The sequence below is a fragment of the Notechis scutatus genome, chromosome Z (genome assembly GCF_049901735.1).
Source record: "Notechis scutatus isolate UNSWTSFEM ecotype Mainland chromosome Z, rNotScu1.2, whole genome shotgun sequence".
Lineage (NCBI taxonomy): Eukaryota > Metazoa > Chordata > Lepidosauria > Squamata > Elapidae > Notechis > Notechis scutatus.
In genome coordinates, this window is record NC_142025.1 from 133,183,948 (window position 1) to 133,201,697 (window position 17,750).

The 17,750-nt window shown below is 41.5% G+C and overlaps 1 protein-coding gene across 1 annotated transcript; it reads left to right on the plus strand.

Annotated features, from left to right (window-relative positions):
* Positions 1-895: 895 nt before the first annotated feature.
* HIRIP3 (HIRA interacting protein 3) lies at positions 896-16,528 on the plus strand. Its single transcript, XM_026682290.2, is given in 8 exon segments — positions 896-1,095; positions 2,383-2,503; positions 2,589-2,736; positions 7,628-8,394; positions 8,397-8,969; positions 10,635-10,809; positions 13,077-13,175; positions 15,751-16,528. Coding segments are annotated over 8 exon segments (2,103 nt in total). The 5' UTR covers positions 896-1,021; the 3' UTR covers positions 15,897-16,528.
* The last annotated feature ends 1,222 nt before the right edge of the window (positions 16,529-17,750 follow it).

Genomic DNA, 17,750 nt, shown 5'->3' on the forward strand with positions numbered 1-17,750 from the left:
CAGCAAAGAATTATCTTTCCATCCCCACTGATACAGGGCAGAGACATTTCTTCCAATATCACACCTAATTCTGTTCAATTTCCACTGGACAAAGTGAGGCTGTCCTTCTCTCCAGACAGTATAGTAGGTTGCTGAGAGTAAAAAAACAAAAAAAACATTCCCCCCAATTTCCTTTGGAATCCAGTCTCCAGGTAAGAAGTTAATGCAATAATTTGATCACTACAATCACGTTTTGGGGGAAATCCAGCTTGTTCTATTTGGATTACAGATTCTACTGCTGTTTATCAAACCACACAAATAAATGGAAGTTCTGCAAACAACCTGCTTCTTTCCCAATTTTTATTTGCAAAAACCATTGCACAAGGGGGCGAGTCTCAGAAAGACCCAGCAAGGACTCACAATAGATACAAACTCAAAGTAAACCGCACCAAACTTGATTGCAGGAAATACGACTTCAGCAATAGAGTAGTCAATGTCTGGAATACTCTACCCGACTCTGTAGTCTCTTCCCCAAACCCCAAAAACTTTAACCTTAGACTGTCTACTATTGACCTCACCCCTTTCCTAAGAGGTCTGTAGGGGCGTGCATAAGCGCACCAACGTGCCTACCGTCCCTGTCCTATTGTTTCTCTATTCTTTTATTTTTTTTATATGTACCCATCTCATGTATTCACAACTATGTATACACTTATACTTATTATCTTGTAAACAATTGACAAATCAAATAAATAAAATAAATAAATAAAGGACCAGATAGCTCTATTTCAAGGAGAGGAGGCCTTGCCCCGAGGGGGAAAAAAAAAACTACATTACCCAAGAAGTCCACAGGGCAAGCCCTCCGCCCTCATTGGCTCACAGATGATCTCCCGTGAGGCCGTGGGGTAAAGTGCTCGCTCTTGCGCGTTCCGTTCGTTCCCTTTGTCGGCTACGCCTACTTAGGCACCGTTGGGACTCCCATCGCTAGGAGACGTTGCCGAGGGAGAGGTTACATTGGCCGGGAGGTGCCATTTGGCGGGAAAGGATGGCGGGAGTCCCTGCTGGGCAAAAGATGCGGGATTTTGTCTCCGGGGTTTTCCAGGGAAGCCCGGATCTCAGGTGCGGCTCAGACTCCGGGTTGTCCTTAGGGGCGGAGGGAGGGAACTGAAACCTCCTTAAGCCGGGATCGATGGTTACTGAGCAGAACGCAATACATCCAGACCCGTTTGCCCCTGCAGGTTAGCCCGCAATTCCATCATTCCCTGACAGGCTGTGAATTATGGGTGATGTAGCGTCCCATATGGCTGGAGGATGCCAACTAGGAGAAGCAGAAGTACGGTAGTGTTTGGAACTCGGGGGCGTTCTCCCCACCCCCTCCAGCTCTCAGTCCTATCTCCCTAAAGCCAATGGGGTCTGGTAATTAAGGCACCAGGCTTGAAAGCAGGAGAGCCTAAGTTCAGATCCTGCCTTGGGCATGAAAGCCAGGTGGGTGACCTTTTTTTTAGGCCAGTCACTCTTTCTCTCCCCAATCCACCTCGCAGGGTGGTAGTTGTGGGGAAAATGGGAAGAGGAACTTCGTGTTTGCTACCTTGAGCTCAGGGCTGTCTTAATAGCGTTATGGGTCCCGGGTAAAAGTGTACTGGAGTCTACAATAACTACTCACAGGAATAAAAATTTAAATAGTCGATAAAATTAAACATATTTGCATAATATATGTATAATATATTTATACGATGCAAAGTGCATCCAAGGGTTAACATACACAGTATGGGGCCCCTATGCTCATGGGGACCACAGGCAAGTGCCCATCAGCCCTGCTTGAGCTGTTTGAAAAATAATAATAAAGGGATGAAAAATAAATAAAATAGCCTTTTGGCAACCAGTGATGAAGATAAGCATCACCTTGGCGTAACAGTTTTAAAAAATCACCAGCGTGCTGCTAGGAAAAAGACTTTAATTGAAATATGTTGATTCCACCTCCTGGGTGGAAATTGTGATCCCTGGATGACAACATTGTACAATCCTCTTATCAGCATGTGTTTCCTGGATAATTTACAAAAGGAGAATCGAAGAATTGCATCTTTGAAGAAGAAGCTTAAATAGGAGAGCAGATGTAGGAGATTTAAAAAAATCCTGGACTTCAACAACAAATTTGGGTGGCCTATAGATATGTATTTGGGTGGATATGCCTGTAGATAGAAATTTGGGTGAGCCCCAGCTTGTGGCCTATAGCTTGTGGCCTATATTCAGAACATCTCTCTCATCGAATATTATGGGAAGGTGGAAAAAGTTATTTCTGGAGGATCATAGATTCCCCATTCTTGCTCTTCTTAATACATACCATATAAAGGCATATTGTGTGGTTACTTAGCAGATGTTGTCTGATGTTATCATTGTCTGTTGCAGCATCCTCACTCATAACATCATTCGGAAGAAGTATCTTGACCATGCTGGGCTGAAAAAACTATCCAAACAGGAGAAGGAGCAACTCAAACACCTGGTAGAGGAAGAATTGCTCCAGATGAAGGTGCTGGAGAAAATACACATGTTATGTCTTGATAAAGAATGAAGTGGATCCATGTTTATACCTTTTTTAATGTTATGTATCACAGGTTGATCAACCTCCAAGCAATGTAGAATTAAGGACTGAAGCCCAGGATTCCATCAACCACAACAGACCCATTTATATTTCCCATAGTTCAGAGGATGAGATTGAAAATGAAAAGAAGCAGAAAAGACAAATGATTGAAAAGAAGTTAGGTAATTATATTTTTATGTGATGGTGCTTAGGTCGTACTATCCAATACATCACTGTTTTTTGAATTGGGAGAAACTAAATGTAAACTGGGCTTTACAGTTATTTTCAAATTTTGGTAAATGTTCATGAAAAGTGGCTTTCCTATCTTTTTTCTGCAGCTGTAAAGAAATCTATGATACATGGTGTAATGAAAAGATACAGAAAGGATCACGGCAGTTGAGGTTTTTATTTCTTATACTGAAGTGAAATGAAGAGAAACACCAGAGATATATAATATCATGCATGGTATAGAACAGGGCTCACCAACCTTTTGGGCCTCAGGGATCACCAAACTCATAATTTTAAATCCCAGGACCACTAACTGGTTCTGTGGGTGTGGTGTAATTTGTGGGTGTGGTTTGGTGGTCATGGGACTGGCTGGGCATGGCTTGTATGTAAATATTATAAATATATAAATATTGAATTTTTTAATAATTTTTTTTTACCCAAAATCAGACAAAGCAGGCAGGTAGATTGAGTTGCTCACAGAATCACAGATTCATTCAGAAATCTATCTGCTATTGGCTAGCTCAGTCTGTCACATAAAGTTTGCTAGCAAGCAACCTCACAAAATTAACTCATAACACACCATGTATGTAAATATTCAATTTTTTTATTAAAAAAGAGCAACTTTTACCCAAAATCAGGCAAAGCAGGCAGGCAGATTGAGTTGCTCACAGAATCATTCAGTGATCTATCTGCCATCAGCTAGCTCAGTCTTTCAAATTTGCTTGCAGTGAGTCTGCACTGAATAATAGAACCTTCAGTCCTAAGGGAGGTTGGCTGTGCTTAAAAGCAAAGCCGAAGATCTAAAGACTAGCTAGAAAGCAAGAAATCCAACCATTTCCTGCTTCCTAGCTAATCTAAATCTCCCAGCACAGCAGAACAGATGATGGTTGGAAAAAGGAAAAATAGCAATTTAGCAGGCAAGTTTGCTGAGTAAGAAGTGAGTGGGCGGGGGAGGATTTCAGCGGCCATGTGGGCTGTGCAGCCTTGTGTTTCTCCACAGCCTGGATTAATTGCTTTGGGGGAATGCTCTGGGGGTGAGATTTCTCTGCGGCCCACCAAAATTTTCTCATGGCCCTCCAGTGGGCCATACCAGTTGGCAACTGCTGGTGTAGAATATGTACATATTTTTTATTCCTCCTCCTAGAGCTCAGGTTATCCATTGCAGGAAATACGACTTCAGCAACAGAGTGGTCAATGTCTGGAATACTCTACCTGACTCGGTAGTTTCTTCCCCAAACCCCAAAAACTTTAACCTTAGACTGTCTACTATTGACCTCACCCCTTTCCTAAGAGGTCTGTAGGGGGCGTGCATAAGCACACCAACATGCCTACCATCCCTGTCCTATTGTTTCTTTTATTTTTCTTATATGTACCATTTCATGTATTCATAACTATGTATATACTTATACCTATTATCTTGTAAGCAATTGACAAATCATATGTATGTATGTATGTATGTATGTATGTATGTATGGCATTCAGCTTTGTTCGGGTATTTTCCCACGTCATAGTAGTTGTGCTTTTAAAGTTGTAGCGACATTTCGGCAGAATCTCATCTGCCATCATCAGGCTTCTGTATAGTGTTCATCTGTGAGTCAGGCTTTTACAGTGGTTTCAGATTTGAATTTGGGACAGTCTATTGCTGTGCCAGAATGGTTTTTTCTTCATCCTGATTGGTTGAGAGTCTTGGTCTGTGTTTATTGGTCTTGGAGTTTGCTGTGTTCTGCTTGATTGGTGTTTCTAATATCTTCTGTCTGTTTTGTGGCTTTTTTTGTGTCTTGATTGGCTGGCAACGTTGTGTTCCTGTATTGGAAGCTTTTAGTGCAGCTTGGCTCCGAGTAAATGGACGGCTATCATTTGTTAGGAAGCTAGGTTTCATCTGGGTGCCTGGTTGGGGTGTGTTTGAGCTGGAGGCATCAGGGGGGATCTGTTTGTGCCCAGGTGTTTGCCTGACCTGTGGTCCCCCCTGATACCTCCAGCTCAAACACACCCCAACCAGGCACCCAGATGAAACCCAGCTTCCTAACTAATGATAGCCGCCCATTTACCTGGAGCCAAGCTGCACTAAAGGCCTCCAATAAAGTAACACAATGTTGCCAGCCAATCAAGATACAAAAGAGCCAAAAAACAGACAGAAGATATTAGAAACACCAATCAAGCAGAACACAGCAAACTCAAAGACCAATAAACACAGACCAAGACTCTCAACCAATCAGGATGAAGAAAAAACCATTCTGGCACAGCAATAGGCTGTCCCAAATTCAAATCTGAAACCACTGTAAAAGTCTGACTCACAGACGGACACAATACAGAAGCCTGATGATGGCAGATGAGATTCTGCCAAACGTCGCTACAACTTTAAAAGCACAACTACTATGACGTGGGAAAATACCCGAACAAAGCTGAATGCCATACATGTAAGTACCGAAAACTTAAGAAAATATATATATATATATATGATGATGTTGCCTAATTCAGATGATTTTAATGGAGAAATAGATTCATAGAGAACCAGACTATTAGTTTTGGGAACTCTATGATATGTTCTGCATTACTGCCAAAATTCTGGCTGCTGGTAAGTAGCAATAGACCAGAGCCATCCCATTCCACTTGCATGCTTTTCTAAAGACTCATTGGCTGTTGTGTTGCCTTAGATTAGATTATTTATTATCATTTAGTATTGCATGTATAGCCTGTTTGAACTCTTAACAGCCCAGGTGCCATAGATGGAGAGCTGCTCTAATTTTATCACCACAATAAAACTCCTGTAAGGTGGGTTACACTGAGAGAGATCTGGGTCTCCCTATTATAAAAACGACATTGGAATTTGCGGTATGATGGCTTTCTGAGTATTCAAAAATAATAGAGGGATTATTTTTGCGATGAAATTGCTGCTTTCTGAAGAATGGAGTTCCGGGTGAAAGAACTGTATGCTTTAATTTCTTCATCCCATTTATACCCTGGGGTTTCCGCATCCATCAGCAAACAATCTGAAGTTTCTTAGTTTATCAAGCTTCCTACAGACAATAACACAGTATTAATGTTCTCCACTTAACTAGGACAACCCTCAATTCACTTTTAAGAACTCAGTATAAATAAAAGAAGAAAAAACAGATCTTTTATTAAAGCAGAAACTGGTTTTTTCATAATTTCCCTAACAATTGTCTGCCCTCTATGAGAGTTAACCTCTTTTGAGGATCTCTCCATAATAGTATCTTGAGGACAGTTTGCAGGGTGAATCAGTGAGTGACTGAAGTATGTATGCCCCAAACCCTTCACCTCTGCCCATGGGAAACTAGGATATGAGGGCAAAGGGGTCTGTTTTTTGTTTCTGGTTGTTGTTCTTTTTTTTTTGTTCTTTATTTATGCAGAGTATTTCTGCCTTAATCCAGAGAGATGCAAGTGAACTGCAATGCTGATCTTCTAAATCAATGCTGTGAGACTGTGATACAAAACCATCCTCATTTGCATTTGGAATCAATATAGTACCATCCACTTGCTGTTTTATCATCCTTCTCCATCTGCTCCAAGTGAGCCTCTAGCCAGGCTTCAATTCAGCAAATGTCAGGCTGCATTGAACCCAGATACGGGCCACCTGTTGCCCTCCAAGTGTGTTGGACCAACAATCCTATAAGTCTTGAACTTTGATTATGCTTTCTGGAATTTAAAGAAAATCAGGAGGGGATAGATATCCAACCCTTCGCTGGCTGAGCATTGCATTCTGGGAATTTGCTTCAATATACCCCAAAGCACTGATTGGTTGCTGGAGCCAGGTCAAAGCCAATGCTTTCTTCCACCCTTCTCATAAATTATTGCCTCTCCTCTTCTGTTATCCCTATTGCTATTCTTGTATTGATTCTATTGGACTCTTTTTTTAAACCTCCTGCTTTTTCCATTCCCTCTTTGTTTTTAGAAGTTTTTTGTATGTACTTTTCAATTTTAAGAGTGAAATGATTTGGAAAAAATTAAAGGAAAAAGCAGAACCTAATGAAAACTAGGCACTAGGTAAATAAATGACCAATCATAATGATAAGAATTCAGCTTGGTCCAGGCTATATATTTAACTTGGAGCTAGACTCCAAAATTGAAGATATATTCCCACCTACCAACAACTTGTTTGCCACAAGTAACCTGACATTCATAAGAATGTGGAATTTTTTTATTTTTTTTATTTAGCCTTATCTGGAATTCCAAGGACTGAACACCAGAAGTGGGCAAACCAAAGATAAAAAGAGGGAAATTATTTTTGTTATATTATTTATTGGCATCCTGCCTTTATTATTTTTACAATAACTTAGCACAGTAAACTTATATAACCCTTTCTCCTCCTATTTTCCCCACAATAACAATCCTGTGAAGTGAGTTGGGCTGAGAGAAAGTGGCTGGCTCAGAGTCACCCCGCTGGCTTTCCTGGTTAAGGTGGGGCTAGAACTCTCAGTTCTTCTTGTGATTGATCCAAAGTCACCCAACCAGTTTTCAAGGCTAAGGCAGGACTTGAACTCATGGTCTCTGCTTTCCAGCCTACTGCCTTAACCACTAGACCAGGGATGGGGATCTATGGCCCTTTTATGTCTTGTGAATTCCTGAATTCTGGGAGTTGAAGTCCATGAGTCATAAAGGGGCCATAGTTCTCCACCTCTGCACTAAAGAAAATTAGCACTCAAAATTGTGACGGTTGAGAGAAAAAGTAATTTATTCTCATATTCTCTATATCCCTTTCTATCACATTAAAATGGCAACTTTGGCGACTCTCCAGGCACTGCATCCAAGGCTTTGAGATTCAGGACTTCTGGTTGTTCTTCCCCAACACGATTCTATTCATCACTTTCTCCTTTTGTCTCTCAGAAGTCAGTTCTGATGAAATGGATTCTGGGATTGATTCCAAGAACAGACTATGCCACGGGAGTCCAGAACTTACCATATTCTTGGATTCTTCTGACCAACAAGATTCCGGAGCTGGAAATCACAGTACTGAATCTGAAAGCGATGAGGAAACTACAAGGAGCAAAAGAAAACCATCTCTTCAAGAGGCAAGATGGGAGAGAGGACAAGGCAGGAAATCACCCGAGAGCCAGGGGATTGGAGGCTCGCAGAAAAGGAGGGTGAATGAATCTGAGGAAATCATCATCGACGCAGGACAGAGTGACCTTGAAGAAGAGGTCAAAATATACAGGAAGGTCGGAAGAGGGAACTGTTTGAAGCAAAGAGATGAAAAGAATCTATCAAAGGGAGGAACTGATCTGTCGGAGGTAGAAGAAATATCTGGAAAAAAAAGAGAATGGAGTGAAAGTGAGAATGAAGAGAAGAAATCACTCAGTACTAATAAAGCACAGCAGAGGATGGGGCCAGGAACCCAGAAAGATTCGGAGGGGAACGAGAGTGAGGATACCTCAGGAAGTGGTCCTGATGAAAAATTTAATTTGCAAAAGAAGATGGCAGACAGCCAATGCAGAAGGAAGAGTAGAGTTGTAGAGGATTTGGGGAGCAGTTCTGAGGATTCTGCAAATCAATGTCCAGGGAAGAAAGAGGGAGCAAAGAGGGCCAGGGGAGAAAGTGGGAACCAGCAGACTGAAAATCACTCCAAACCCAAGAGGCAGCCTAAGGATACAGGGTGGGGGAGAAAATGCAGAGGGAGGATCTGCTTAGGAAGAAAGTGGAGGAAGTGAAGGAGACGATACAGAGGATTCAGGATTCCGCCAGTGAAGAATCTGAAAGTGAGTCAAGGGAGCATAAGAGCTCGGAAGAGAAGAAGAAGTGGGTGCAGGATCCCACTAGCGGTGAAGGGGAATCACAAAGTGAGATGAATCAAGGCCAGTCTAGGGAGGCAGCTCCAATAAGTCTCCTGTCAGAAAGTGAATCAAATGAAAACAAGGATGGAGATCCAGGGAGGACACTGGAAAAGAAGAACAAGGATGTCTCTGGGTCTGACTCAAGTCAAGGGGAGGAGGAGTTGAAGAAGAGAGCAGCTCAGAAGTCACAGAGAGAGAGCATGGATCAAGAAATCTTTGTGCTTAGTTCTGAGGATTTGGAGAGTGAGTTTAAGGGAAAGAAAAGAATACAAAGCCAGCAGCAGAGAAGAACGAAAAAGCGCCAAAGGGGGAGTGCTACCAAGGAGAAACCAGGGGAGAGATCCAGCTTAGTAGGGGACGAGCCCACTACTTCTCAGCAGCACCTTCATCATAGAAAGGTAAGGGACATCCACACGGGGACTTTAAACAAATATGTTTTCTTACAGGAAGTCCTTGACTTATGGCCATTCATTTAGTGACCATTTGAAATTACAGAGGCACTGAAAAAAGTGACATAACCGGTCCTCGCACTTACTACTGTCTCAGGATCCCCACAATCTTGTCAACAAAATTGGGGCACTTGGCAACCGGCATGTATTTACAATGGTTGCAACGTCCTGGAGTTTTCGACAAGCAAGATCCATGGGGGGGAAGCCAGATTCATTTAACAACCATGTAATTCACATAACGACCTGAAGTACACACAACAGTGGCAGAAAAGGTCGTAAAATCGGGGACTATTCACTTAACAACTGCCTTGCTTAGCAATGGAAATTCTGGTCCCAGTTGTGGTTTTAAGTCAAGGATTATCTGTACAAGTAGTCCTCAATTTACAACAGTTCATTAGTGATTTTTCAAAGTTAATGACATAACCATTTTTCACACTTATGACCATTGCAGCAATCCCATAGTCACATGATAAAAATTCAGACGTTTGGCAGCTCTCTTATTTATGACGGTTGCAGTTCCCCAGGGTCATGTGATCACCTTTTGTAACCTGACAAAGTTTGTGGGGAAGACAGATTCAGTTAAAAACAGTGTTACTAACTTAACTTCAGTGATTCACTTAACAACTGGGGCAAAACTCACTTAACAAATGTCTCATTTAGTAACAGAAGTTTTTTGCACAGTTGTGTTCATAAGTAGAGGACTACCATTACCATAAGGTTTGTTTCGTATAGCAATTTTACACATTTCAGATAACATACTCCATACCGCTGGATCAAATTGGCCTGGCTGCTGGGAACTTGAGGGTCTGTTGTTACTTGATGAAGTTTCTCATCAATATCCCATTCTCTGTTCCAGTTTGCTCTGCAAGACAACTCTTGAATACTGAAAGACTGTTTGCACTAAAGGCCCTGTTAGCCAGGCCATTTCTCTTCAAGCCATGTTCTGACATTCCCTTAAGTTATGTAAACTGGTCCTTACTCCTCGGAGAAAAAAAAATTCCCATACCAAACTTGGTATAGCCCCCCTCAACCTGGGCCCTGTCATATGTATCAAATGTCCAGCTCCAGAATTCGAAGGAATTTCACTGAATGGCTTCTTTCTAGTAGGGAATCCTGGGAATTGCAGTGATAGCACATCTGCAGACTTCCCCACTGACTTTGCTTGTTGCAAAAGGTTGCAAAAGGTGATGGCATGACCCCCTGCAACATCACTGCAACATCATAAATATATGCCAGTTGCCAAGCACCCTAATTTTGATCATGTGACCACGGGTATGTGCAATGGTCATAAGTGTGAAAAATGGTCATAAGTCACTTTCCAGTACCTTTGTAACTTCACTCACAATACAAATTGTTCTAAGTCAAGGACTAACTGTACAGCACTGTTTTGCAACCTTGGCCATTTTAAAATAGATGGGCCAATTAGACTTTCCCAGCTAGCATGGCTGGCTGGGGAATTCTGGGAGTTGAAGTCCATCTTAAAGCTACCATGGTTGAGAAATACTGCTGTATTGATTTAAAAAATAAAGATTGCCTTTCTCTGATCTGTTCAAGATTGTTCGTGGAAAGCTTATTGTGAGCTGGGCTGTTAACCTATGTCCTCCTCTGCTGTAGGATAAGAAGCATCATTCTGGAAAGAATGAGGAACATCCCTTCATCCAACGTCTGAAACGCTACATCCGGGAATGTGGTGTGCATCGGAATTACAAAAAGCTCCTGGCAGGTTGCCACTCCCGCAAAGCTCAGATAAAGGCTCTCAGAGAAGAGCTGGGAAGTCTTGGCATAAAAGGTTAGTTAATGGCAGTTGATATAAGCCGTAGCCAGGCACCAGGCTAGAAACTGGGAGGCAATGAGTTCTAGTTCCACCTTAGACATGAAAACTAGCTGGGAGGCTTTGGACCAATCACCAGGACACAGCCTTAGGCATGAAAGCCAGCTGGGTGACTGAGCTAGCCACTGATCCTCAGCCAACTCACCTCACAGGGTTGTTGTGGGAGGGAAATGCAGTAGGATAATGAAGGAATATTAGGTATGTTTGCTGCCTTGAATTATTTGTAAAAATAGTGAAGATGCGATAAAATAAATAAAATAATTCAACAGATACTTTTAGGTTGAGCTATGTGAATCTCTTTGTACGGAGCCTCGAAAAAAAAGGTATCACATATGGCTAAGCTATTGTTTCTTTTAATCTGGGTTTCTGGAACAGGCTACAGCTCACCAAATTGCCATGGCACACTAAGCCATAAATGTATAAACAGAAACCTTACTGGCTGGCTAACTAAATAGACTGAGCAATTATCAAAGAAATTATAGAGGGGCCATGCATAAGTGCACTAACGTGCCTATCGTCCCTGTCATTGTATTTTTATTATTCTTGTTTTTGTTTGATAAATTCTAATAAATAGATAAATAAATTATATTTGTGCTAAGGCAATCTGGGTTTGAATCAAAATGTAAATTTTTCAAATTACATTTTAGAGTGCCCCAACCAATTTTCAATACAGGTAATCCTCCACTTACAATCATTCACTCCATAAGTATTTGAAGTTACAACGGGACTGAAAATGTGGTCCTTATACTTACAACTGTTAAAACCTCCACACGGTTGCACAATCAAACTTCGCCTGCTTGCCACTGGTATGTATTTAACATGGTTGCAGCACTGTAGGATTATGTAATGGCCATCTGTGGCCTTCCCAGCCAGTCCTCCCATAAGCAAAGTGAGGTTCTTGGATTCACTCAATGACATATGATTCAATAAAAACCATGGTAAGAAAGATAATAAAATGGGGCGTAATTCACTTAATAACTGCCTTGCATAGAAGTGGAAATTCTGGTCTCATTTGTTGTAAATTGAGGACTACCTATATTTATTTTCAGGGTCAATAAATTAACTGCTAATATTGGGGACAGTTTTATGGAAAGCAAGCACCCTATACAGGTAGCCTTCCACCTACGACCACCATTGAGCCCAAAATTTCTGTTGTTAAATGAGACATTTGTTAAGTTTTGCTCTATTTTACGACCTTTCTTGCCACAATTGTTAAGCGAATCATTGCAGTTGATAAGTTAGCAACCCATCTGGCTTCCCCCGACTTTGCTTGTCAGCAGGTCGCAAAAGCTGATCACATGACCCTAAGACACCGTCATAAATTTGAACCAGTTGCCAAACATCTGAATTTTGGTCAGATGACCATGGGGATGCTGCTACGGTTGTAAGTTTGAAAAATGGTCATAAGTCACTTTTTTCAGTGCTGTTATAACTTTGAATCATCACTAAATGAATTATTGTAAGTCAAGGATTACCTGTATCGTTTTACCCTTGGGCTTGAGGTCTGTTTCAGGCCTCTACTTATATTTATTTTATTTATTTACTTATTTGTATCCTGCCTTTATTAATTTTACAACTAACTCAAGGCAGCAAATATAAAACCTTCCTCCTCCTATTTTTCTCACAACAACAATCCTGTGAGGTGGGTTGGGCTAAGAGAGAATGACTGGCCTAAGGTCACCCAACTGGCTTTCATGGCTAAAGCAGGACTTGAACTCCCGGTTTCTAGCCCAGTGCCTTAACCACTAAACCAAACTGGCTCTATAATTTGTGTGTATGTGTGCATGCACACCTTTGAGTCAGATGATTGCCTGCAGTTTTCTTGGAAAAATTTCAGAAGTTTGTTTGCCACTGTCTCTTTCCTGGGGCTGAGAGAGTGTGACTGGTGTAAGGTCACCCAGCTGGGCTCTGGGCGACCTCTAGTCCTCTAACAGCGGGACTAGAACTCATTAGAACTAGCTTTACACCTGAGCTAGAGTTTTCCCATTTACCAGGAGAGGAGGTGGTTTGTGACTGAGCCATTTTGTAACCTGCTTTTCTTAGTGCTCTGTGCCAATGATTGGCTATTGTATTTTTGCCTGCTAAGCAGTCTTTAAAAGCCTTGGACTTCTGTTAGCACCTCTTCTGTTTCTTTGGGCTTTCAGTTTTGGGTCCCAGAACGGCAGCCATTTCAGAGTATTGCACGTCTCCATTTATTGCCTCTATTTTCTGTTTTCTTTCCTCAGGACCTCCATCCCTAGCCAAGTGCAAAGCACTAAAGCAGAAGCGGGAAGCAGCAGCCGAAATGGCTTCTCTTGATATCAACAATATTATTGCTACAGAAGGTAAAGTGCTTTGTTAGGATGCTGAAATCTTTTGGGGGAACTGACTTTGAAAAGACCCCCTTCCACAAAATGGCAGCCCGAAGAAATGGCAAATAATACAATTCCGCTCACCATCCAAATACTTTGACTTGGTTCTGTTTTTATGCAGAAATCAGGGTAATTTTTTTGTTTTTGTTTCTTTAATTTTTTTTTTTAACTCTAAAGGTGCAAATCATTCCATTTTTGCATAATTGCGCTAATGTTATTGAGATCCTGCTTTATTTAATAAAAGGCCCCCTTTTACTAAATTTCCTCAGGGGAAATTGGAGAGGAGATCAAAAGAGCATGAGAAGTTAAGTGTGGTCTTTTACAGGGAACTACAGGTAGTCTTCAATTTACAACAGTTCATTCAGTGACTGTTCAAAGTTAGAATGATACAGAAAAATGTGACTTATGACCACTTTCACACTTTCAACCTTTGTAGCATCCCCATAATCATGGGATGAAAATTCAGATGCTTGGCAACTGATTCATACTTACAACCGTTACTGTTTCCCAAGGTCTGTCATCACTCTTTGCAACCTTTTGACAAGCACAGTCGGTGGGGAAATCAGATTCACTTAACCAGGTTACCAACTTAAATTCAGTTGCAGTGATTCACTTAACAACTGTGGCAAGATAGGTTGTAAAAGGGGGCAAAATTCATTTAACAGAATGTCTCACTCAACAGAAATTTTGGCTCAATTGTAGTTGTAAGTTGAGGACTACCTGTATAGCTAGTTCTTGATTTATGACCACAATTGGGACCTGAACGTCTGCTGCTAAGCAAGGGGATTGATAAGTGAGTCTCACCTGATTTTACAACCTCTTTTGCCTCACTTGTTGAGCAAATCATTGCACTTGTCAAGTGAACTGCATCCCTAAGCAAATCAGGCTCTCTTCCCCCCCACCCCCCAATTGATGTTGTCTGTCAGAGGTCGCAAATAGTGATCATGTGATCCGGGGATGCTGCAATGTTCAAGGATCGGTCATAAGTCACTTTTTTCAGTGCCATTGTTACTTTGAACAGTCACTAAATGAATGGTTGTAAGTCAAGGACTGTCTATATGGTGGAAAAAGAGAGCCAAGATGGAAGAGGATTGGAGAAGGGTATAAGTGAAATAAGGTAAAGCACTAATGTAAGCAATGGAGGAGAACATATGGGTGCCACTCCATTTGTTGGAGTGTTGACCAAAGGTTGACTGGACTGACTGTTGAGTTTTTCTTTAAACTAGTGAATACAACAGCATCTTCCACTACAACCATTTGTTTAGGGTTACAACAGCACTGAAGTTACAACAGCACTGAAAATGTGAGGTACAACCATTTTTTTCCACTTACGTCTGTTGCCACAACCCCATGGTCACGTAATCAAAAATTCAGACGCTTGGCAACTGACTCATATTTATGACTGTTGTAGTGTCCTGGGGTCAATCACCTCATGCAACCTCCTGACCAGGAAAGTCAAATGAGGAAGACAAACTCACTTTACAACCGTGTTACTAACTTGACAACTGAAGTGATTCACTTAACCACTGGGATAAGAAAGGTCATAAAATGGGCAAAGCTCACTTAACTTTCTTACTTAGCACTGGATATTTTGGTCATAAGTCAAGGACTAACTGTGCCTCAGAAAGCAGCTGACCAGCTTAGAGGGAAATGGCCTGCAGCTTTCTTCCTCCGGGGCCTTGTTACCATCCCTCAAGATCCAGGCGACAACCTCATTCTGCCACATGGGAGGAGGGCTGATTCTGCCTGGTGCAGAGCGTGAGTGAACTTTGAATTGAGGTATTTCACACTTGGAGAGAGTGATAGAATGTACTCCAGGTGCCCAGGAGGAAGTGCAGAAGATGAAAAAAAGACAACTTTATATTGTGTGCATTGGAGAAGGAGGGTGAAGACAACTGCTCCCTAATAGTTTGCAAAATATGGACAATCCTTGGCCTACAACCACAATTAAGCCTCAAACTTCCATTATTAAGCAAGGCATTATTGAGTTGTGCCTGATTTTACAACCTTTTCCCCCCATGGAGGTAAAGTGAATTCTTACAGTTAAGTGAATCATGGAGTCATAAAGCAAATCTGGCTTCCCCCATTGACTTCGTTTGTCAGAAGCTGCCTGGAAGGTTACCAATGGTGATCACAGGGCTGTGGAACAGTGCAACTGTCATAAATACATGCCAGTTGCCAAGGGCCCAAATTTTGATCATGTGACCCATGGCTGTGCTGCAGCAGTTGTACTGTAAGTGTGAAAACTGGTCATAAATCACTTTTTCCGGTGCCGTAACTTAGAATGGTCATTAAATAAATTGCTGTAAATTGACGACTACCTGCATGTGCTTCATAGTGCAAGTAGCCTGCTTTAGTTTGGCGATATTCCTCTCTGGGGGTGAGGAACAATAAAGGAAACTGCTTAGAAGAACCTCAGTCTGTCATTCATGGCCTTCGGAATCTGACAGGGAGCAAGTGAGTCCAATCCGGAGATGCCCACCAGTTTCCATGCAATAAGGGCATTGTCCTAGCACATCTAGAAGACTTTCCCCTTCTCTCCATGCAGGCCGTCCAAAGCGTCGCAAAGTTTGGAGCCTTTACAATAATCCCCAGGAATCACCCAGTTCGCCAGAAGAGTTGACCTTTCGCCGTCACACCACAGACTGGTCCCAGCTTCAAGGAGTGATCAGTTCAGATGGGGAAAGCAGTTGACTCTGTGGTGGAGGAGAGGCTGGCATTCATCGATCTTTTTGGAGAGGGGAAAAAAGGGGGACACAAGTCATCAAACAGCCATGAGAGAATCTCTTTTATCTTTTTTTCCCCGTTCTTCTGCTCAGAATGCAAAGAAATATAATTCCTGCTACGTTATCATTTTTTAAAATTATTATTGCACTTTCTCTGGGCAAAGGAAGAATAGAAGTACCTCAGTTGAAAGCAAATTTTCTGAAGATGAACACTAAAGGAAATCCATTTTTTTTCCTTTCAATATCCCCAAGTTTTGACAACGTTGCCATTACAGCATTTCTAAACTATCTATATTTTGACCACTTTCCTCAAGCTTAGGCATTCCTAAGCAGGAATATATAAAACTACTGTTTGAATTGGGACTTATTTCATTTTCATTTCATGTAAAAGTGGGAGAATATCACTTCCTTAATACATTTATGAGGCATTCCTCCCATTTTGGTGGGTGGGTAATTTTCTGAAGATTAAATCTTGTTCTGAGCTAGATTTCATGTGCCTATTTTTTGTGATCTGAATCACTGTTTTTGTACATGTAACTTTCTAAAAGAGTTTATGAAAACAAAGGTTTATATTTGTTAAATAAAAATGTTTTGGATTTAACTTGAGGGTTATTTTCACCTGCATATACTAGCTTCAAGTTTTTTACAAAAGCAACAAAAATGATTAGGAATTGGAAAATAAAACATACAATGAACAGTTAAGATAATGAAGTCAGCATCCCCATAAAGCTCATCTGCGGAAGGAAGCATGAAGTGCTCCAAAATCTCCTGGTAGACGGCTGCGTTGACCCTGGACTTAATGAAGCACAGTGGACCAACACCAGCAGATGACATGGCTCCCCAAATCAACACAGACTGTGGAAACTTCACACTGGACTTCAAGTATCTTGCAGTGTGTGCCTCTCCATTCTTCCTCCAGACCCTGGGTCCTTGGTTTCCAAATGAGATGCAAAAGTTGCTCTCATCAGAAAAGAGGACTTTGGACCACTGAGCGACAGACCGGTTCTGTTTTTCTTTAGCCCAGGTAAGACGCTTCTGACGTTTGTTGTTCAGGAGCAGCTTGACAAGAGGAATACAACATTTGAAGCCCATGCCCAGGATCCGTCTGTGTGTGGTGGGCTCTTGATGCACTGACTCCAGCCTCAGTCCACTCCTTGTGAAAGTTCCCCACACTTTTGAATGGCCTTTTCCTGACAATCCTCTCCAGGCTGCGGTCATCCCTGCTGCTTGTGCACCTTTTTCTTCCACACTTTTCCCTTCCACATAACTTCCTATTAATGTGCCTTGATACAGCACTTTGGGAACATCCAACTTCGTTTCCAATTACCTTTTGAGGCTTTCCCTCCTTATGGAGGGTGTCAATGATGGTTTTCTGCACAACTGTCAAGTCAGCAGTCTTTCCCATGATTGTGCTTCCTACTGAACCAGACTGAGAGACCATTTAAAGGCTCAGGAACCCTTTGCAGGTGTTACAGCTTAATTAGCTGATTGAGCCTAGACACTTTGAGCCTAGAATATTGAACCTTTTCACAATATTCTAATTTTCTGAGATTGTGGATTTGGGGTTTTCATGAGCTGTAAGCCATAATCATCTCAATTATGACACATCACAGCTTGAACTATCTTGCTTTGCATGTAATGAGTCTATAATATTAGGTTCATCTTTTAAGTTGCATTACTGAAATAAATGAACTTTTGCACGATATTCTAATTTTTCGAGTTTCACCTGTATATTCTATTTGCTGATTAATTCAGCATCATTTCTAGTATAACAAACAAATCTCTCTTTAGAATGGCTGCCTTGCTATAGGTTATTTTAAAT